This window comes from Aptenodytes forsteri, unplaced genomic scaffold (genome assembly GCF_000699145.1).
Source record: "Aptenodytes forsteri isolate BGI_AS27 unplaced genomic scaffold, ASM69914v1 Scaffold9, whole genome shotgun sequence".
Lineage (NCBI taxonomy): Eukaryota > Metazoa > Chordata > Aves > Sphenisciformes > Spheniscidae > Aptenodytes > Aptenodytes forsteri.
The window spans coordinates 3,256,698-3,281,504 of NW_008796217.1; the positions used below are offsets into that span (position 1 = coordinate 3,256,698).

At 36.3% G+C, this 24,807-nt stretch overlaps 1 protein-coding gene across 1 annotated transcript in view; it reads right to left on the reverse strand.

Annotated features, from left to right (window-relative positions):
* The window catches only part of ZNF385D (zinc finger protein 385D), a 362,739-nt gene that overhangs the window by 63,022 nt on the left and 274,910 nt on the right, over positions 1-24,807 (reverse strand). The window contains exon 4 of the mRNA XM_019474476.1: positions 4,243-4,405. Coding sequence (XP_019330021.1) covers positions 4,243-4,405 — 163 coding nt within the window. The remainder of the gene's footprint in view (positions 1-4,242; positions 4,406-24,807) is intronic.

The following is a 24,807-nucleotide window of genomic DNA, read 5'->3' on the forward strand; positions in this document are numbered from 1 at the left end:
AAAATAAGAGAACTTATGCTTTCTCCCATGCTGTTACCCACACATACGTTCAGTATCGGAAAAAAACCCCCTCCTCCTTTTCCTTCTAATCCATCCTTCAGTGTTTTCATTTCTTGTGATGCCTTTATCACTTGAACATGTTTATGCTACTGCTCTTTTAAAACACCTGCCTATTACATTAACAGTGTCTATCTCCCTAAGTTCTCTCTCATCTTACACGTAGACTGTAAGCTCTTTAGGACAGGCGCCAGTATTTTGTTCTCTGACAGCACGGGGGTCTCTTAGCTGTTAAGACTGTACTAATGATAGATGATCTTGTCTGTGCCTTGGCCCAGATACACACTTTTTCTGTTCATCACATTTTTCTCTGTTTTTAAGAGCTGTTCATTGAATTTCAGTACATAGGATTTAAGAAATAGTGTATAACATTCAAAAGCAACATTAAAGACTTTGCCATAGTGATGGCTCCCAATGACATGTCTTCCCCCCTTGGAAAGGTCTATTCCTTCTTCTCCGTTGATAAATGACCTAACTCATGCTGAATTCTCTGCTGAATAAATAAATAAATAAAACCAGCCCAAATCTTCAAGACCTAATTTGTGATAAAGTGGTCATGAAGAGTCCTTTTTAACTTCGAATAGCTTTGGAAAAGATCAATATTTAGACATATGCAACAACTATAGGGATATCATTTTACAGGGATATAATCTAGGACACTCACTCTAGAGTAGAAAAATCCAAGTGTGGGATAATGACTTTACTGGACGGGACACATAGTTAGGATGATAGAACACAGTCTATCTAAATATATTCTGAAAGGTGTTCCAAAGTATCTGTCCTTACAGCCAAAGTGAAGGTGTGAAGCATCTTTATAAGGAAAATATACCTTGGCAGAAAGGAGGGGCAATCTGTAAAGCTATCAAGGATGTTTAACAACTTTATGTCAGGGAATATGTACGCATGTATATTAACATATGGTGAAAATACGAATTTTTATTGTCACCCCTGAATTGGAGAATCAAGAAGTACTGAAAACTGGCTTGTATACTACCATAAAGTGGGCTTGTCTTTGGAATGGTCACGCTTTCTGTTTTTCTGTCCTGAGTGACTACGGGTATCACATAATAAATGATAAATACAGATGACAGAAGGACGTTAAATAATAGAACTGGTAACAAAGTTCCCACGCGTTGAGAATGGCATTGTCCATTATGTGACTGCCAACATAATTCCTCATGATATTTCATTCCCCCAAAGTTTTCTCAAGTTCAAGCCTTCTAATAATTCTAAAATGTTGTTTAAAGGGGTAAAAAAACCCAGTGACTTTCACAGAATGAGCAAAATGACCCCATATTTTATGTTTTCTCCTTAATACATAGTTTAACCACCAAGAATCATTTATGAAAGGTTTTAAGGAGTCCGCTTACATTGTGGGTTGCACAGTCTCCATTATTTATTGCAATAACACATGCTGGCACCATGTCTAACAAAATAGTTCCAGAATAAGCAACATAACAAATTGCTGCTTTAGCTCTTGAATCGGTTTGTATACTGTGTGGTCTTTTTCATAATCTTCATTGCATAGCACTGCAGATTTCCTGATGACATTTTGTTTGCTGGAGCTGCTAAGGGTACACAGAACCAGTGAACTGAAGTTCTGAGCAATGTGCTGTGACTGACATGTAATTCACCATTTAACCACTGCTGTACATGATATATTGGAGGTGATATGAACATGACCCTATCCTCAGTGTATTTGGGACCAAGTATTAATCCTCAGCAGAGCGCTTTAAAATAGTGTAGAAAAAGCTTTTGTTCCGAATGATCACAAGTGCAGGGACTTAGTAACAGAACTTATTTGTAGTTATGAAAGATTAATTAATGAATTATATTCATTAGTACAACTGTTCCCTCAGAACTGCATATTACTATCAGAATATTTGACTTTTGCAGTGATCATTTACAAATGTGCAAACTCACACAGTGCAGTATATTCTGATGTTATTCTGGCTTTCAGAAATCATTTTGCCCTTAAAAGTTCTATCAAGCAAATATAAGACACAGAATAACTGGAAAGGAAAGAAAATCCAATTTATGAAATTATTAACTTGTCATGTTTAACAGAAAATTTCATCCTTTTGGCTACCCAAAATTTTCTTTTTTTTTTTTTTTCTTTTTCTCCTTCCCTCCTGCTATGCATACATGCTTGATTCTACAAAGGATAATTTACACCAAGCATGACTGGCATTCTACCGCCAGTCACATCAATGCTGAGCTGTAATAACTGCATTTGGATAGAACTGGCCCCCTTTCTGTGGATGCCACCGGTTGAATAGGGTTTTTGCCAGCAGTTGAATATGGCTTTCAGTATTTTGTGAAATTGTCAGATTTTGGGCTGTTTGTCAATTAACATCAATATGTGTCTTTTAGAATGTCATTAAGGTCAGTACTTCTAATATAGAATACATATATGTGTATATGTACATACATATATGTATACACACGTTCTATGAAATTGATCCAGGAAGTCACAAACAATGTGTAATGCTGACGAAACTCCTGCATAGGGCATTGCTTTTGTGTCCAACTAGATTTCTGATGTTTTCTTACTTATGCTGATATAAAAACTGGTTTGTACTACTGACCTTGGATACAAGACAGTTCATATATCTTGTCAGGGATCTAATTCAAAGCCTGATGGAAAGACTCAGACTGGTTTTAGGGCACCTTGGAAAATCCTTCAAACTTACACAGCATAACATAAAAGCTTTTGAATAATACATTTTAAAGCTTAAAAAGATCTCTCTTTCCTTCAGTTATTTTCTCCAACCACTAGATCATATTTTGTGAACAATAAATCACTCTTTCCATACAACATCCCCCTTTCTGTTCTGAACGTGCCAACAGGTAACAGCAGGAAAAACTTTTAAAGGTATTTGTATGTTTAGGAACATATATATTTTCATAAATAACTTTCGACATTGTTCCTATTCTCCCATCCTTCATTTCTTTCATCATAGAAACAAAAGTACTCGGAATATTTTCTTTCTTTTTTTTTTTTTTCCTAATAAACACGAAAATAATGTAATGATTGTTTTTTAAAGCCATCCCATTATAATTAGGATATAAACCGCCATAAAAACATATGCTGCCTATAATAAAGGGTTATAACAAAGATACATATACAGAGAGACAGACATAGAGGTATCTGTCTATAACAAATATAGCAAAGATGTATCTTAAGGAAAGTACTACACATGTCTGCAAGGTACTTTTTTGTTATACTGTAATGGCTAGTGCACATCCATTTACAATGCTAAACTTACTGCATCAGAAGTGGTCCCAAATGAGCAGTTTTCACCATCAGTAGAAAGGTCTCTGTTGTTTCACAGCTTTGGCTTTTTTGCCGTGGCTGTTTTTGGCTTGTTTGGGGAAGGGGGGTTGATTATGATTAAATATGCAAACTGTATTCCTTCATACACAAGACCAGTCATACCTTGTGCGATACTAGACTACCCTTCAGTGAACTTACAACCTTCCTTTGAAATTTCCAGTACAATAGCCACATATTTAAAATGCGAGCTTAATCAAATCCTGTTGACTTTACCAAATACTTACATAGATTTTATTTGCAAAGGCGTATCTTTTACCCACACAATAATTTAAACGATATTATTTCAGTCTGAAGACTCATTTAAGCAGAATAATTGGCATCAATAACACTTACCTGATTGTGCGGAATAGAAGTTATACGGCTATTTTCCAGCTCAAAACCATGCAATAGCCATTGTAAAAAAATAATGCAATGTTTGAAATTTATGAAAATTAGGTTTTAACTAACAATGCTTTTGTAAGAGGCTTCTAGACACAAGTAGTGCAATTTACTACATTTTTTGTGGTTAAAAGAAATGTGCCGTATGTAATTATTTATAGAGGGATACTGCATACAGACTAGAAGGTTTAGATCAGTTGATATGTAATAGTTTAGCCACTATAAAAATTAATCAAGTCATGAGTATTGCATTCTGCCCTAAAACAATGACAAGCCTCTTTTCACTAAGAGAAATTGGTTACATGACTATCATACTCTTACCAGCCTACTGAAAGGACTAAAAGAAATGAACATCACACAGAAAGATGGATCGAGCATGAATCAATGTGGCAAGCACATAACCAAACAGACATGGAATTAAACAAGAAAAAAACCCAAACAAACAAAACCAACAAAGATTGTCGCTTAACCTGTTTTGTCAGAGCTGGTATTGATGGTATTGGTAGTGATGGAAGTGAAGGTAGTCTTTGCGCTGTCCTTGGTAGTAACAGATTTCTGCTTATTTTTCATGGCTTCCAGTGCTTTGAGCTTCTTGGCATGTTTAGTGCCTTTGTAGTGGGCCGCAGCCTGGCTCTACAAAGGAGAACAAAATGAACCATGCAATCAGGCTCATTTCTAAACTGGCATTCTCTGTATTAGTACAAATACAGACTACCTTTCAATAATGGGTACCATTCACATTATCCACGTAGTGACCAAACAGAAAACTGTATTTAGAATGATGCTTGGAAAACAATGGAAAAAATACTCAAACAACCCCAATTCAATAAATACAGTATATTACTGTATAACAGTATATTACTTTCAGACCAGAATAAGGTTGTTTTAGTCTACCATGCTACCATTAGTTTTTCTATCAAGACTTTCTTTGCTTTCGCATAAAAAAAAAATTAATTCTCAGGCAACGGGGAGGAAGGCACTGTCCTCCCAGTAGCTTTGCACTTTTCCAGTTTCTATTTCAAAATAGAGATTTTGTCAAAGCTTCCTTCAGAGAACAGTTGACTTTTAACAGTGGTATCAGGAACTTCTCAGCAAAGACTGACAGTAAAAAACAAACCAAAAACTCCCAAACCAAAACCAAAGCCCAAACAAAAGAAAGCAAAACATAAAACACTCTCTTCAAAGCCCATCACCAAAGATTTAACTGAATGTGAGGCAGACATGCAATTAGCTGGCTTTCTTAAAAAAAAAAAAGATTACTTTTGTCCACCTGCTACAAAAGGCAGTGTTTGAAATGCAAAGCCAGGAGCATCTTTTCAAAGGAGAAAGCTCACAAATCCTGTCACAGTTCCAAGTATATTTTGGCTACTTGATATCATTAAGCTAAAATAGATTTGTATGTGCATTGCTATTAAGATTTATGTATTACATTGAAAGTATCTTTATTATTCAAAGAGTTAATACCAACTTTTCTTCATTTATTTTATGTTGCAAATGCATTTTAAGAATAGTATTTGAAGTATAAGATAAAACCTTATACAAAACCCACTGGCATTAGTATGAACATTCAGAGTTAATTTCTTCTCTAATTATTTAAACACTTATAAGAAAGATAGTCTTCCATTTAGTAAGTTAACAACCTGAAAAATTCCTTATATTTTTACTGCTGAACTTCAACTCCTTTCTTACTTGAAAGAGAAATTATTAAGACTCTAGAAAAATAGTCAAAATTTAGCTACTAGAGAATTGAACAAATGGAAAGCAACTATGCTGCGTCAGCCCAAGGACCCACAAAGGTCAGTATTTTGTTTCTGGCATGAAACAATAGCAGATACTTAGAACATAAAAGAAAGGTAAATGCTTTCTATTGTGGAACCAGAAGAAGAAAAAAAACACCTATGTAATTTAGTGGCTAAAAATTCAAAGGCTCAAAGGGATAAAACGACGCAGTCACTCGACTCACTAAGCCACTCGTGCAGGTAGAAGAATCCTGCATTATCTGACATCTGTTAGTCATTAGACCTTTATTTAATGTTATTTAACGTGCTGAATTTTGGGGAGAGAGGAAGTTCTAGTGAATAACACAGTAAGAGTGTATATTAATTAATCTCGAGATTTATGACTTTCAGCTTTCGTGAAAAGTCATGATTCCTTCCAGATGCCTGAGATTTCAGAAGCTCAAGGTGAGTAGGAAAGAAGTGAGAGACCTTGTCTAAACCAATAAATGCATATATATGTATGTGTATTCATGCACAGATATACACACATGCATACGCTCTTGTATATTGAGATGCATCATTCAGTTTGGTTGAAAAGCCAGTTTCTCTACACCTAAAATAATGTAACTATTGTATTAGGTACCCTTATTGAAAGAACACTGGACAGTGAAGTTATTAATTAGAAACAACTTGAACAGAAACAGCACAATCATGCACCTTTTACAATTCCCAACACATAACATTGAGACATACTGTAAGCCAAATACAAACAGTCAAGAGATGTTAATTATTATTCAACTGAAGGACCAGTGTCAAGTTACAATGGTATATTAAAAATGACATTACACAGTACATCCTCATGTCACTATCATGTCAACTATTTTTACAGTTTCTAGTCAAATTTAATTATCAGTCAGCTCCAGATTCTGACTGCACTTGTTCTCCCTAACTAATAATGTCATTCTTCAAATATTAGAAAGGTAGTCAGAACATGGTCCTTAATACTGAATTATGAATGTTGATACTAGTTTGATACACAGCTCAACTTTCTTCACAGAATTGTTGGCGGAGCACCCCAGGTTTGTCTCCTGCATCCATAGTTCTCTTCCCTCCAAATTCTCACAGCTACAGCTCCACAAACCTCAACTCAAGCAGAGTGTTGGATGCATAAGGAATATACAATGAGGCCCCACGGAGAAATTGATGACCTTTTCAGTGTTCTGAAATATATGAATGAAACTGCTCCAAAGCAGAAACACGTTGCTCAAATTTACAAGTACGATGGCTGCTAAGCAGTGTGGTCCATTACTCATTTCCCACAGAGTGCTGCCAGTTTACCCAGCCTCTGCTTAAAGAAGATCTTTATGCATTTTTTATTTCAAAGTTTAAATCTCCATCCTGTGTGGGGACATGAAGCCATCTGAGCTTGTTTCAATATAACTGTAGCTGCCATGTTAATGGTAGTCCTATGTGAGAGCAGACAGATTGCTCCTAAGCATTTAACCAGCTCCAAATCAGCTTATGCTGAACTTTTACAACTGAACTGGAACCCTAAAAAAAAAAAAAAGGTTTGTCATTATCTTTCCTTGCAAGAGTAAGATGAAAGAAATGGAAATATATCCATAAATGTCTTTTTCAGCACAGCAACATAAAATATGGTACCTCACTGAGTCATTTCTTGCAGCCATAAGAGAACTAAAATAATCCTCACTGCTTAAATGGCATTTACTTGTAGATTATAAAACTCATTACTTAAATGGTATTTACTTGTAGGTTAAATACAAAAATAAGATAGATCATAAAATGCAATTATTCCCAACTTCCATGCAGAATTAAGAAATATTGAGAGAGAGCAGAAGAGTGAAAGACAGTGAAAGTTAGTCCTACTTTTTGGTGCCAACCATGATGCTTAACTAAATGAAGAGACTGTACCCCTTCAGAAAGGTGAGAAGGGGTCTCCTTCTGGAACACTTCAGAGTTCAACAGTTGCAAAAACCAAGAAGATAATATATACATGTTTATATATTACCTTACCAAGTTGTGCTAGAAGTTGCGCTCAGATGAGTTACGAGCAGAGGTTACAGGTGAAACCCTACATCTACAGCAGCTGATGGGAATCAAGGGATTTAAATTAAATTCTGTTTCTTTTTATGATTACAAAAGAACACATTAGAAGAATACCTTAAGAAAGAGCTTACTTTCTTCTTTCATCATAGTTTCCAAGTTTGCTTCTCACATCATAGTCTCCATGTTTGATACACAGAATTAACCCTAGCACTGTGAAGACAAGTCACTGTCAGCTAACGTGTGACCCAGTCAGTGATGAAGCATGAGAAATATGTCAAATATTGCTGGTGCAACATTACAGTGAACTTTAAGAAACTATATCAATTCTTGAAAAAGGTGTCTAATGAGAGTAAAAGGTAGATTATTACTTCATATCTGAAGTTGAAAACTCAAGGATCCTTAATTAAATTTGGAGGGCTCTGATCCTGCAAATTACATATAGACAAACTTTGGTCTATAAGAATTACTTCAAGGAAATGGCAAGATGTCTAAATATCAAATAACCTTTCAAGGTTATTTGTAATGAAGTCTGGCCTAGTTAAGCAGTACAAGTCAGTTTAAGCATCTCTTTTGCTAAAAAAATAATTTCCTCTGTTTCCATGTATTTATCTTGAATTATTAGGGACCTTTCTAATCATTACATTTTGTAACCTTCCCAAATTGTTAGAATATAAAAAATGTATTTGTCAATATAAACGTTTATTGTGTGTATATATAATAAACACAGACATATATATACATTAAAAGAATAAAAAATTCTATCAGCAGGTGTGAGCAGTTAGAAATAACAGCCATAGTGTCAAAACTCAGTTGTATTTTCTTTGCTGAAGTGCAATATTGTACCAAAATTACCGTAAGGACATCATATTACCAAGCAAATTGCAATGTGTAAAATACAATGAGAAAGATGAAATATTTTAAACAATCCAGAAAGTATTTTCTTACAATAACAGTCATGATATCTACATGGAAGTCTTCAAAATAAGTTTGTCTGCCTGACTAATGTACTTCAATGAATCATATGTCTTCTCACTTATGTTCTTTAGGCATTGGTCCAACAAAAACATTGTGCTTAATTGTGTGCATTGAGGCAAAAATGGGTCTCCTCCTATTCTCAGAGAGTTTTCAACTTAGCAGCACTGCATCTTCTATCCTTTTCATATCCCTCCTGGTCCTTCTCATATTACCAATCTTACAGATTGTTTTCCTGCCTCAGTCATTCCTTCTAGGCAATACCTTCATAATAAAAGCCACATCAAAGAAAAGAACTTTTTTAAAAGTGTAGTGATTTAAAAAGTTCCACTGATTCTTCCTTGCAAAAATTCAATCCAATTATCCTGTATTATGTCTTTCTCATTTCACAATACGTTTTGAAAGATGTCCATTGTGGAGAGTGCTTTGCTCCATGTTGTCATTTGGCCAATTAGTAGCAGGGCTGCAGTCTGTCTGCACCCTTAGAAAGCCCCAAACAAGGGCTGAGAGTGCTGAAATGTCCTTTCTGTCTATCTCAGATTTCAGTAGCTCATGTCATGTCTTTGTTTTTACCGGCTACTGGATACTACCATCACCTCTACTGTTATTCCCAATACAACAGTAGCAATTTTGGCTAGTACATCAGCAACTGATGTCAGGATCCTCCAGAGTAAAAAGCTCTAAAAACAAAAAATGAGTTTCCTGGCTCAAACGAATACTGTCAGTGAGCTGGGCACACATGAAAAGCAATAACACACAACTGCATAAGCCAAGAGGGCTTCTGTCCTTTGGTGAAGTCAGGGAAAGATGCCTGTGCTACACATTGTCTTAATCTCCGAGTACAGAATATTTTCTTAAAGTTGGGCTGTCAATAAGTACTACAAATATAATTTTATATCTGTTCTAAGCACACAAGAAAGTGATAAAAATCAGAAGACCTTTTTATTTTTGGAACAAGTATCATATTTTTTTCTAATGACTCCAAAGTTGCCATTCCAGACTGATTGGCCAGCCTGGCCAGGCAGTGATGACAGCACTGAGCTCAGGGAAGGTTGCAGTATGCAACTCAGACATCTGTATACTACCAGGTATGTGCTATTTACATAACCTGATGTGATCCCTATGGAACTTCTCCAGTAAGTAAACAGAAGAAGTTTACAGAGAGAAAGTCTAACAGCCTTGAGATGCCAACAGTTGGTTCTGCCTAGGGCAGGGCTTTCACACCTGATAAAACGGTAAGAGGATTCTACAGTCTTTTGCACTGAGATGTATTTACTCTATTTAGTAGGTAAGCTTTTATTTGAGGTTATTTTAAATTTTCAAAAATAATTTCTTACAAGGCCTACTGTTTTGTTTGCCCAGTGAGTACACGCAGGAAATTCAGGACTACTCATAAGTCCTATGCTTACTTTCTAGAAAACAGAGGAACTCCATGGACTTCAGCAGAGCTTCACAGACTCATGGTACAAGAGACAAACAAGGTAAGTGCCTGTGGAAGCCTTTGCAGAGTAGGAGGTTAAGTGAAGACATATAATATAATTTTTAAAGGTGATGTCAACACGATGACATGTTTCATATTGAACATGAAGAGTATCCTGATTTCTGCCTGATATATACAAACTCAATCTGCAGTCAATTACAGTGCAGATAAATGTTGCCTGTCGTCATTTCTTCCTTCTGCTAAGCTTACCTTTATCTTCTGAATTGTATCATTTCAATTTTTTGTGCACTCTATCATCAACACCAGTCTGTAATACAGAGCCAGAGATCTAATTACATTATGGACTCAGATATAACTGTGGTATAAAATGCCAAGGACGTGTAATATGACTTCTTTCAGATATGCTCTGAGAGAAAGCTTTTGCTATTTACAACCTGATGTGATCCCTATGGAACTTCTCCAGTAAGTAAACAGAAGAAGTTTACAGAGAGAAAGTCTAACAGCCTTGAGATGCCAACAGTTGGTTCTGCCTAGGGCAGGGCTTTCACACCTGATAAAACGGTAAGAGGATTCTACAGTCTTTTGCACTGAGATGTATTTACTCTATTTAGTAGGTAAGCTTTTATTTGAGGTTATTTTAAATTTTCAAAAATAATTTCTTACAAGGCCTACTGTTTTGTTTGCCCAGTGAGTACACGCAGGAAATTCAGGACTACTCATAAGTCCTATGCTTACTTTCTAGAAAACAGAGGAACTCCATGGACTTCAGCAGAGCTTCACAGACTCATGGTACAAGAGACAAACAAGGTAAGTGCCTGTGGAAGCCTTTGCAGAGTAGGAGGTTAAGTGAAGACATATAATATAATTTTTAAAGGTGATGTCAACACGATGACATGTTTCATATTGAACATGAAGAGTATCCTGATTTCTGCCTGATATATACAAACTCAATCTGCAGTCAATTACAGTGCAGATAAATGTTGCCTGTCGTCATTTCTTCCTTCTGCTAAGCTTACCTTTATCTTCTGAATTGTATCATTTCAATTTTTTGTGCACTCTATCATCAACACCAGTCTGTAATACAGAGCCAGAGATCTAATTACATTATGGACTCAGATATAACTGTGGTATAAAATGCCAAGGACGTGTAATATGACTTCTTTCAGATATGCTCTGAGAGAAAGCTTTTGCCCCCTAAACTATGACTGATCAATTTGCCCCTTTCCCTAGAGCCAAATATACAATAACAGAGCAAGTACTAAAAAGGACCTTTCTGTAGAAAAGAAAACATTTCTCCATTATTATGGTAATATAAAATAAATGTCCCAGCACGTTAATTCCCAGGTATTTAATTTTCTCTTTCCATAGAAAGAAAAACTTTCTGTTCCCTCTTCTCCTTCATAAAGCATATTCCATACACTCATGACTGTACCCTGAGACTCAAGGATCAGAGCAAATGGGTGCTTTCCGAGCTCGCTAGCTCCTTTGCATTAACAAAGCTGCTCCATCCCACTCCCTGTGCTTGGGCTCCTTCCAGAGCCATTTATATAATGGTGAGAGACTGCACCTGGCAAGAGTCTGCATCACTTTGTGAGAGATTGGCATCGACCCCATTCTTACGGTAAAATCATCCATCCTATAGTAAAATCAAATATTTTTATTATGGAAAGGAAAAGCTATTTTATCTTGGTCTGATGCATAAGGTCAAGATTTCCTACTTAATATCGCTTGCCTGTAACACAGTATCTTTATGACCATGCCTCTGCTCGTACTGTAGGCTGCCATTGAGCGTGGCATTACCTGAAACTATCTAAGCAAGATACAAAAAACTGCCTAGATATAACGCACTTCACACTGCATTCCAGGTAGACATACACAGCATCAATATATATATACTGAAGGGAAGATAGCTCAAGTAATCAATCTCTTCCCATACCTGGCATTTTTCTTTTAAGGACACCAGTACTTCATGCAGAAGAACAAAACTTCATTGCATGTTGAAAGTCCCTAAACAGACTATTTGCTTTACCATCTATTTTATCCTTTTTATTGTTAAGGCAGATCAGTTTTAAACTCATTTTGACAAGATTATCAAGTTCTGGTCTCTGGAAGTTTTTATAAACTGACTTCCATAGTAATAATGATTGCTTTTTGGGGAGCTCTTTTGAGGGGGAGATGAGACATTGAAACATGCACTTTTGAAAACTGGTATCATCAATGAAATTAACTTTAACATTTAATCTTATCTCTACTGTATTAATTGGCAGCATCATTTATTTTCCCCATGGTAAATCTTATTGTAGTCAGAGTTTCAAAAGAATATTAAACTTGTTTGACTTTTTTCATTAAGATTAACCAAATGATTTATCTCAGGTTAATTTTAGAATGAGATAGAAGGTGGTTAATCTACACACAGTCCTATGTGCTACTCATATGATAAAATAAACCACGTATTTATTCAGCTTAGTAAATATAACATATATGCTTCCAGTTTTGAATTTGGAACCGACATATTTGGAACTGAGAACTTGAGCAAATTATATCTGCCATTATAGTTTTGTAGAAATGTAGCCCAGCTTCCCTCCACTGGCAGTAGACACACCCACACATCTTTTATTCATTGTGTTAACTAACACCTTTTGAATAATATGTCAATAATGGCAATCCTAAAAGTGGAAGTGACATACAATCTATCTGTGAAACAACAAAGAAAACAAGCTCACCGTGATACAATATGGTTGCAATTTACTTAATAATGAGTTTAATAATGTAAATGTGTTTCAACGTTCAGGTTATACACAAACAATGTTTACTTAAAAACAACGGATGCTGTTGAATTTAAAGTAACTCTTTTAAAGACAGTAATTTTCTGAGTAGTGTGGAAAAGTTCAGAGTCTTTTCTGATGTCATCTGAAAAATAACAGGGGTGGATATGTAGCCAACACCGTTTTGAATCTCAGTTTGTCACAGTTCACAACAGCTAATGGGAGTCAAGAGTGTACACGTACACTTACCTGCCCAGAGCCTCAGTTCATTTAGAAACTTTACACCGACTGAGCATAAAACACTCGATTCCCTCTGCATCCAGCTTGTGAACTGATAACTAAAGAAAGTTGAGTGGGTGGGTTTAGCGTAGCTCGTCTGAGTGTTTTCACCTGTTTTCTGTTGCCAAGGAAACCATATTTGTCTGTTTACATTCATAATAGCAATCTCATTGAATTCTGAGTTTCAGATTTTTTTGACTGAATCAAAGCATCAAGGAAGACTAGTGGTAAGCTAGACACAAAGATACTACAAGAAATTTTACAGAAAACAGGAAAAGCTTAAAAAGTGCATATTTAAATTCTTATTAATTCAGTACTATTTTAACTTTATATTTGAAATTACGAACAAGTCAATACAACTTGTATGTACAAAACCACAAAAGAGAGTACATGGAGACATTTTCACTGTGCTCTTAAGCACAGTCTTAATACTTTTATTGCAATTACTGTTTCTAATACTATAGTTAGAAGTTTTCCAAATTTCAAGTTTGTCTTCAGAAAAATGTTGATTCAACTTTCTGATTCTTGTACTCAAATATACAGTTACACAAATTTTTCATTTTAGATTTTAAATTTATATTTTAATAGTTATTTTTGTATAAATATTTCCTGTGTCCTTTAGATCAGCTCCTGCCCATAAGTAGAAATTCAAAACCCACAAATACGAAACATAAATGCTTAAATTTCCTGATTTCAGCTCTGTTTTATATGGACTTGGCAGTAGTTAGGTGCTTCCCAGGCTAAATCTCCAGCTTCCTTGTAGAAGGCTGTAAGTATATGTAAAATATTATGTGAGCTTTTCCACTGTGAAAAGTTTTCACAGCTGCACAAAGACTGATAATTTAAGGCTAGGACTAAGATGGAAGAGTTTACAGATTCATTCTCCTCATATTTCAAGAGGAATCCAAGCCTTCCAGGTGCAGAAACATCCATGGAGAGGCAATGTGTTTTCTTGGAATAAAATAACTCAGCCCACTAGTTCCTGGCTCATTTAGACAAATTTTGTATCTCTGAAAGAGTCCGATGCCAGTGGTTTGCTTAAAAAGTCCTAGTGTAGGTTTATGCACAGGACTTCCCTCTTTGGGAGGAAATATATGTTACGTGAAAAAGAGAGAGGAAGAAACAAAGTAAAATGAATAAATGCTATTTCCTACTTAAAAAAAAAAAAGAATTATGTTTTATATAAGGAATTAATATTAACAGAAAATAAATGCCTAAGTGGTGATAAAAACTAGTGGCATACCATGGAAGCAAATTTGCATTCAAAACTGGTTTTATCTAAACGATTAGCCAAGAAGAAAATATTTTGAGAAAAACAATCAAAATAGCCAGAAGGAACAAAGGTTTGTGAGGCATAGGAAAACTTGAAGATCAGTCAGTCTACAATACAGTTATATATATTCCTTTACGTAATTTTGTTCCTTTCGCCTTACTTTCAATCACTCTTGGGTGACTCTGTGAACGCATTCAGAGCCTCAGTGAAGTCCACGAGATGCTGTGTATACCTACCAGGTGTGCCAGCACACAAGTTCTACCAACTATTGCAGGGTCAGAGCCTTAGTATTTTGAATAACCTCCTTTAGATATACATAGTGCACACAGACCTACTTGCGATGCAAATTAGTTATAAAATCAATTGTTTGTTCTTAAAGTAATACATATATGTGGATAGATTAAGCTGTTCCAAAAGTTGTGCAGACTGAAAAATGGGGTTTTTTTACTAACACAAGTAGGTTGTTGTACCATCATCAATACAGAACAGGCAAAAATATCTTCCAGTACAAAGCTGACAGGTCAGCATCTTTCACTCCTTTAAGCTATATGTTAGGTTCTGTGTAAGAAGCCATGGTTAGGGATACAAAGCAATACACAAAACTTAATGAGAATGTTCTGACAGTACTTACTGTTTACACTGCAGTTATATTTTGTCTCCTTGCTATAAACCTTCATTCCCTCTACCTTGCATTACACTGAAATCTGAAAATCTATTTTTTTCCATTGACCAAAACCAAATACTTACTGAAGCTACAAGAAACCGGCTGCAATTCTACAAACCTTACTGGGTAAGAGTAGCCCCTCTGAAATCAACAGGACATTTTATATGCCAAAGTGTTATAGGATCAGTGCCTAAGTTTCTCATCTCCTTTAGTCAAGCACAGATTATCAGGTTCAAAACTGGAACAGCTATATGAAATTGTATGGTGTGTAATATAAAAAAAGGTCAAACTAGACAGGTATAGGAGCCCTTTCTGATTTTAAAACTAAGACATCATTTCATGTTTTAGATTTGCTTGGGCAGAGATTATTGAAAGAGTGAAATTTCAAATGGTACTGAAATTTAATGCTGAGACTCCAAACTCTTTGGATCAGGCAAATCCCTTCATACTTATTCACAATATTTATTAACATTTATAGTTATTTATTGCTCTTTATGTTTTTATGTTGTTCTTCCTTTTGTTATTGCTCAGTGCTGATTCCCACCAATCTATGGTAACTCAAATGAAAGGAAAAAACCCCCAAACTTCTCACATCTCAGAATTAAGAATTACAGAGATCTGATACATGTAGAGTAGTACAATTAAGTCCAGTTTTCCATCCACGTCCACCAAATGTTGGAATGCTCCTGAAGTGATTGAGAAGCACTGTAGTTTAATATGAGAAGGTTAATTTAACCTTGCAGGCAGGACCTTAACACCTGAAGAAATGCTGACTTAATTCACACAACACTTGTGTGAAATGAAAGACTTTTTGCTTCCTTTTTATAAAATTTTAGCCATGGATGCTTCATGACATCACTAACCAAGAAGAGTTTATACTATCAGAACTAATGAGGTATTAAAATACCTCAATGAGTAAAGAAGAATATTTAAGATTCCTCTTCCTTCTATCCTTTAAAAATAATTAACAGTTGCCATTTCCACAAGCAGATGTATAAATGCATACTGTTCTTAAACAACAGACTGAAGCCCCTCTCAAGGTTTTGTATTGAGATGTGAGTTCAGAACAAAGCATTCCCCTCTAGACTTCTGAAGAAAAAGAAAATGTCAGGGGAGAGACACGGCAAGTTTGCACATAGCCTCTGTGGTAAAAAGGATCTCCTGAAAAAGTCTGCACATGGGACATGCAAACAAGGCACAAGGAGGCCAAGCAGGGCTAAAGAAAAGCTAACATGTCTACCCTGGTCCCTACAAAATTACTTCTGGAAAACTGGTTTCTGTAAAAAGTTACAGAGATTTCTGAATCCTCTTTGAATAAAAAGAAAATAAGAATCTTTAACTTCACCTCCAATGATGAACTGAAATTGTGAAAAGCTCTCAGTTTACACCCACAGCGTCTCACTGCTGTGATAATTCTCAGTATGCCTCAGTATGCTTTGCAGCACCCCAAACTTACAGGATGGAGGACATCCTACTGAAATCTTCTAGCTAAAGGAAGACAGAACTCTCCCTAAGGAAATCTCCTAGTAGGTTTCTAAGCTGGTGGTGTACATTTGGGGTGTACGGAGAGTTTGACACTGATTTGGGCACAATGAGCTTCAGGATGCTTTCTGGAGTTCAACCATCACTAAGCACAGGTGAAAGCAATATGGGACAGCTATGCTTTTTGTGTTCATACCCTTATGACTTTTAAAACTGAATCCTAAAAAAATGTTCTGTAATATATTATGCTTAACATTACTATTAAATTGCATAAACCATTAAGTGCTTTTTCCCTTGGGTATGTATTAACAATTTACTTTTTGCAGACAAGTGCACAAATATGATTAGCTTTTGCAAATTGCTCCTTATTCTGTTACTGGTAAGTAATTTTTATATTATTGCAGTGTAAACAGATGCTATTTTCCACTACATATTCAGCAGTAATGAGCTAATTCAATGTGTTAAAAACAACAAAAGATCTTCAAGAATGAGCTATTTGCTTCAATAGTCCAAGCTCCATTGAAATCTATGTTGAAATCACCCATGATAGGAAGTTAGCAAATTACTCTAGAAGCCCTGTTGCAAAAGAAGAACTTTCTTTAGTTCATTTATTCAAATCCTGAATGTGTTCTGCTACCTTCCTAACATGCATATTATTGATCAACTTCTTGCATATTGATTTGGAAGTTATTTTTTGAGCGTAGCTAATATACTTCATTACTTTCCTCATAAAGAAATTACATTTTGGCAGGAGCTTTACAACTGTTTCAATATTCACTCCTATGAATTCATTATACACCAAAATCTAGAAACAATGAACTATGCTGTTTTCATTGCCCTTTGGAAATTGCAAGGACCTCTTTGCTGGGAGAAAAAAAAAAGATAGCAAGCATGTTAAGTTGTGGGTGAAATCCTGGCGCCATGTAAGTCAACAGAAACGCTGATATTTATTTCACCCTGGACTGGTGATTGAAAGCAAGTGCGATGCTCCGCCTGGACCCAGTCGAAAGAATTTAAATGGATGGATGGATGGACAGCCTTTGACTGAGCCAACAAAACAAAATGTACAGCATCACAGAAACACATCAGTTGAGCCAAAAAAGCCATGCTTTCACCACAGAAATGTGTTATATGCAACTTGGAATATGCTACTTGTCTACTCTCACTATAGCATTTGTTTGAGTAACTCTACATCATCTTGGTTGGTGCTATGTACTCATACTCAGCTGCTACTGGTATGTCATACATACATACACTCTACAAAATGTTGACAAAATGAAAATTGAGAACACCCAGAACAATTTCACTCAAATGGAAATGACTTGGTTTCCAGTGTTGAGGACACTTGATATATATATCCAGCAGACATCCAGCTATAAAGCTAACAAAGACTTTCACATTTTTGTCAGAGAGATATAATCCATTGTCCTGCTTTTTTTACTGGGTTGCAAGTAATCTGTGCAGCAGTTTATGGACAGATATAAAGCCACAGCATTTATCAGAAACACTACATAATGATATCTAGGGAATAAAGAAGGCGGCAGATAACCCTTCGAACTCCCAGTCTCAACTGAATCTGTGTTGACTATCTTTCCATTTTAAAGTAATTTCCTATTTTTGATCCTAGAGCCAAATTACATCTGAGTCCATCCCATAATGAAAATACAATCAAAATGTAATAAAAATAAATAGAATAACTCAATTTATCTCCCAAATACAGTGCTTTGCACTATAAGCCATTTCAATAATGACAGTTATTCCAACATGAATGAACCTTAGACAGACCAAAAAAACAAGGACCCTAACTTAAAAGAACGTTAAAGTTCCAAGTTTAAACAATGGATAAAGAAGGGTAATAGCAGACAGCAAACACTGTGATTGTAAAAGCAAGTACTTGCAGGTGTAGGTTGCTATAATCTATCACGATTATGATAAATATTGCCAGTGAGTCATGTAAGTCTCTTGAGAAGAACCGTTAACTCTCCCAGGGCATTTTCCTGGCTTTCAGAGTTCATGGTGGCCCTAATGGCTGGAACCATGTCGCCCCTGTGCCCGTACGTGCTGTTCTCCTCAGAGCCTCACGAGGCCCCCACTCCCAGCTCTGGCTGAAGCGTCCCCGTGTGCCACCTACTCTGCCAGCCAAATCATAAACCACTTAATGATGCACACATTTACCAAGTAATAAGAATTTTGAACTACAGCACTGTGACTGTGACTCAAAGACAGGGTGAGAGTAGGATCTCAGGTACTATCCAGAGCCGTACTGATGACAGTGAACTTGGAGAAGTCACACTCTCCAAATGAGATCCCAAAGGCTGTCAGGACACATGCACAGCCATTTACAGAGGAATAGGACAACTAGGCCAAGCTCAGGACAAGAGTCCTACCAAGTGCAGACAAGATTTAACTTCTAATTCTTTCCAATACTTTCTCTTTATAAAGGGTTGAGGCTTTAATCTTTAATTCAGTGCTTCTTCAGTTTCACCTTACAGATACAGTTTCAGCCTCAACGTTTTTGCCCTTCAGTCTCCTAAAAAATACATTTTATTGCATTCCAAATACAAACCAGGTATTTACTTCCAGCTGAGAGTTTTAAGATGTATTAGCACCTTCAGGCTTACACACTAAATCTAACAGGTTTCTTCAGGCAGACAACTGGCCAGGAATATACTTGGGAGCTTTCAGGCTAAGCCAAAGGGTTTACTAGTCCAAATATGGTAGGAGGACAAGCAGTTGTCTGCTAACAATGGATTAAACCTATAGCCGAATCGTTTATTCAGTCGAGTGCAAACACGCCTTTCAGTCAGTTAAATATAAATCTATGACTTCTGCAGGTTCAGGAATACGGGTCTAAAACCCCCTGATGTTTTATAGGAGAGGGCCCCTACCTTCTCTACCTGATCAGACAGACCACATCATAGGCCCTGGTGGTCTTTTGACTGCACAGCTTATTACCACAGGAGCCAGCAACAGAATTTATTGTCTACGTGAATCTTTGCTCCACATGGCTGTACAGTCCTCTCTTCTCCCCATTTAAACCAGTCACTTCTCTAAAAAGGGGTGGAGTCCACTACTGTTCATTAAACAAAGAGAAATTAAGGATGACCTTATCACACAAAATTGGCAGCTTTAATAAGTAGGCCTGAATATGTGGTTATTTACAGTGCACGAATTCCAGAAATTTGATTTTAACAATAAGATAATCATACTGTTGATTTATCTTTTGTGGTACTGATAAAAGAAAATTATGAGAATTATGCTTCTCCCCAGCCAAAGGGCCTCAAGGGCCAACCCATCACTTATCAGTTTGAAAATGCACCTCTGCACACACCATTTACACTGTAAATGCAGTTACCCATTTACACTATTCTAGAAGTGCTTCTGTCATTATTCCTTACCGTAAATACCAGAAAAGAGCTAACTGATAGACTTCAGCCATCTTAACTTTTATATAGGCTTAAGTAGCGGGGGGGAAAAAAAACATTCATTAAGGCTGACTTTAGAGAAGACCTGACTCCTAAGTAACCCCAGCTGGAGAATGTCTGGATGACAAACCTCCTCCCAGTTGAAAAACAAGACTTGCACTGGCCAGACTAATGTATTTCAGGATTCTGTCTTCAAGCCTTTCTACTCTCTGGACTTGACACACTCTCTTTGTGATGACTTCTCCCTTGCTTTCAACCAATATCTTTCTGATCATTCAGGATGAATAGCTCCTGGATGGCTCTAATTTTTCTCCTACTGTTTACCCTCCTACCTGAAATTTTCCATTTCTCAAATCACCTCTTTTCTGTCACTATATCCCAAATGTTAATCACGAACTATGACAGACTCAGAGTCTTCTTTCTTTCCACATATTGATCTCCTGCTCTGCATCATCACACCTGTTATTCAATATTGTTTATTTGTCTCTTCTCTTACATAGCTCCTTTTCCCTCTCACATGCTTTAGAACAACACACCTACTCCAACCATTTATTCCATAAACTACAAATTCTGAAAATACATTTATTCTTATTTACCCTCAGACAATTTTTACAGGCTTGACTTCAACTGTTCTAACATGTTATCTAATAAGTTGAATCATATTCCTACTGGTTGTCAAACCCTGTGTCTTTCAAGAAAACTTAAAAATGGGTTTCAGAAAGTATTTTTCCATTAATTCATTTGCTGATCCCCTGCTGCTCTCCCTACCTTATATTCTTGTTTCATTTCTGACTTATTAGAAAATAAGCTCTCTAGAGAAAAGATCTCATCTGACACATCTGTAAAGCAGTGTATACTGCACAGATATTTACCTGTAGGCTCCTTGTATGAGCGAGCCATAGTATGCTCCAGGTTCTAAGTAAATTACCGATTAAACAGTACCTCTACTATTTTTAAGGTCATTATTGCAGAATAATTCAGACCATACCAACAACATGTTTCCTGAGAAATGATTTCCAGTGTATCTTATGATTAACGCTTGTTTATCTATATCAATGGACACAGCAAGAAACATGGCAAAAATGCTGAGCCCATTTTTGCTTGGGACCTTGCCTTTGGTTCTGACTGAAGTAGCGTGGACTGATGTCTGCAACTAAACAGACATCACAGCCACAACTGAATATTCAGCCTCAAAATGGTTACAAGTGATAGAAAAATCAGTTAATAAGAGTCATCAGAGCAAATGCCTACTTTTTCTTAGTGCTGACTTTTTGAAAAGATCGATTTGCCCTTGATTAATTTCACTCATTTTCTATGGGATTTGGAGAGAGAATAAACCAATTCAGAACTTGCTTTGACAATTTAGGCAAGATCCTTTTCAACAAGGAATTTTGCTTTTGATCATTAGGCTGCCAGTGATGGCAGTTCAAAGGCTGTGCAGCACCTGTAAAATTCACACAAAATTCAGCTTCCCACCACCAGAAACTGTACTTCTTTTCCATCTCTAAACAGCAAACATGGTCACATACACCAGTGAAAACTCTGCATTGGTTTTCTCTCATGATGTGAGGCCAAGAAGTCACCTTTCTCATCTTATTAGCCTAGACGATGTTGTAACAAACTTCTCTCAAGTGTGAAAAGCACATCTTCCACTCCATAGGAATTCCTCTCCCTTTACAATTCCTTCCATTAGTGCAGAATATGCATAATAAAAAAATTAGATCCTTCTTGGAAGGATGACAGAACTTGTGCCTTGGGTTGAAACATGTCTTAACTACTGAATCCCTTCTTGGGCAAATGCAATCAACCCTACAAGAGAGAAATGACTAAGCGGTGACCATTAATACAGCCCGATCTATTTCAGCCAAGAGTCTGTGCCAGAACCCTTTTTTTCTCGCTGCAGTCCCCACTCCTCATGATCCCTGCTGCTGAATGTCATTGCATCTGCTCCTTTCTTCTCCTGAATACCTGTTCTCTCCTTACTTTTTGCCAATTGTTTTGGTGGCAGCACCACCTCCAACAGCACTAATTGAACACAGGATGAGCTAATAAGCCTACAAAGATTGCAGGCTTTTCTCTGCATCTCATTCCCTGTTGGCTTGCCACGCTAGTAAAGCCTGTCTCACCAATTGAGACGTGAGACTCTGGAAGAATAGTCAAAACGGTGCTGCACCATTTTTAGTGCATTTTATTAAAAATTCTTCCATCCTGTAACTACATGATGTACATTTTCTTAGCTCTTTTGTGAAGGAAGTTTCATTCTTACAGCCTTTTCAAGCACTAAAGAGAAATAAATTAGTCATGTAAAACAATTTTAGAAAAAAAATTCTTAGCCACTGGGAATTATATAGAATAAAATACTTTTAAATGCAGTAAAAATCTTCATTCCTCCAGTGTCCAAGGTGTTAATTATTTCCACATACTCTGTGTTTTCTGACATCTTCAGACATTGTTACTCACTTATTGCTGCTTCTCAGAATGCATTTACCTTAGAAATTGACTTTATTGTAACTATTTATCACTACATAAGATTCTGCTATGAAAATCATGTTAGAGAATAAATTGACAAGCAATGACAGGTACCTTGTGGTAGGCTATTTGACAAGAATTGTATTAGTGAAGAACCATCAAATATCTCTATTCAATAACAAAAGAAATTTTTCTGTTATGTCATGACAATAATAAGTGGTGAGAGTCTTTGGAAAGGTAATGCAGATTGATGTACCCTGTAAAATAAAAATTATGCAATATACTCACATTAATTACTAAACCATAAAAATAAACGGTTGTCACTTTGGAAGAACAACTTCTATACAAGTGATGAAATTCTGTATTTGGCAAACAAGGTATTCAAGCAGACAGAACATAAACAGGCGTGAGCCTGTTTGAGTGATTATTTGATTTGCAATTTAGTGCTTTTATCATCAATTTAAAAAGAAACAAAACAAAGCATCTGAGCCAATATCCCATAGTTTTAAAATTACTGTATATATCATTGGCCTATTAAATTATGACATTTAGACATGTTTTGTATTGCTGTGTAGACTGAGGTGAAAGATAATAATGCTGAAGTGTCTGCATCTAACGAAAACATAACACCTTCTATTTGGTGGTATGGCTCACTGCAAAAAAGCAATATATCACTGTCCTCAAAGTGGCCAGCAGGAATAGGAAAATGAGCTACTGCTAATTAAACCTTTTATGTAAAAACATGATTGCTAATCAAATCTTTATTACCCCATACTCTCACATTCTACTTTCTTCTTCATTTACACTTCATCCTGTAGCCCTTGAAGTATCAGGTTTACAGTCTTCTTATATGTTGTGGTTTTTTGATATTGTGAAAGCATAAACTTGTGACAATGGTAATTTAAAAAGATACCTAAAATAAAAAAGTGACTGTGGGAGGAAAAAGAACAGTACAATTAAACCACATCTGGTTATTCTGATAGCTAATTAAAAGTCATATTTAAGTTATTAGCAAAATATGAAGTATTTACCCAAGGTGAAGTTTCATCATTCTTGTGACAACTGAAAAACACCTTTATTACAAGGAAGAAAAAATGTTTGGCTTTAGATACATAGAATGCCCCTATTTTCAGAAGGATGTTTTTCAGTAATGATCAGCCAACAAAATAGCTTTTGCAAAAATTCTGGGCTAGCATATACTAAGTTTCTCCTAGTGAAGTACCACATAACCATTTAATTTTTAATTTATATAGTGATAATTATCGCACTATTTGTACAATGAAGTGTAAAAGTTACAACATAAGATGTTATTTGAAATAGAAAAGCATTCTTCTTCTAATCATGTAGGGAAAGCTAAACTGAACTTATTATTTTTGTCAAAGAAATAATAAAATCAAAGCAAGCACTGACAACTGCAACAAGACTCTAAATGTAAATTAAAATACTTCAGACAAAAGGCTTGAAGGCAAGTGATTCTCCCATCGAGGGATGATTTTCACTTGTCTCCAGGTGTAACATTATGTGCACTGATGGGCTGATCAACAGAACAGAACTTCTCCCCAGCTGTAATCAGGAGTGATTGATGGTTGGGACAAAAAAGTTGATTATCATGACAAGTCCACTGATGCAGAAAAAATAGGCTATGCTGGGGAAAGGATAAAACCTGTTCAGAGACTACCTTCTAAAATCTCCTTTCTAAAGAATAAAAAGAAACATTTATGCCCATCCAAAAAGAGCTAACGCAAATGAACTCAGTACATTTACTATGCATCTGTATCTACAGTTATTCCACCATCATACAATGAGACCTATATAAACCCCAAACAGAATGAACCCTTGTATTTTTAAAATCACGGTTTGAGATCAACTCATCAAACAATTATATATATGAAAGTACCTGTATGGTCTACCGGTAGAGCATTGCCTCAGTTTGAATACATGTTTTGAATGCATAATCACGCTTTTAAAGGCCATGGGGGAGTTAGGCGTAAGTGCCATATTGGATTCTTTCCTGAAAAGAAGTCAGTCCCCTTTGGCCATTTTAAACTTTTAAAGACTTCATTTTCAATTGAGATTAAAAAAAATGCACATGAGTGGGTGCGATATACCCTCAAAGGTATAGTTCAAATATGTGCTTTTTTATTCCAATATAAAGCTTTTAAAAGCAGATATTAGGTTGCACTTCTACTCCTTCAGAGGATCAGACTCCCAGCTGTTAGCTGTGATGTGAGTAAGTACACGGAATAGCAATATCTCCAGAGACTGTAAAAGACATGAGAGGAGTGATAAAAGAACCAAAGAGCTTAAAAAGTCAGGCCTGGAGGTTCTGAAGTGGAATTTGTTTACATCAGGGGCAGTTATGTTTAATAGTAATTCTCACAAAAGGAAATATTATATTTTCTACAAAAGGTGGCTGGGGGGGGGGGGGGGGGGGGGGGGGGGGGGGGGGGGGAGGGGAGGGGAGGGGAGGGGAGGGGAGG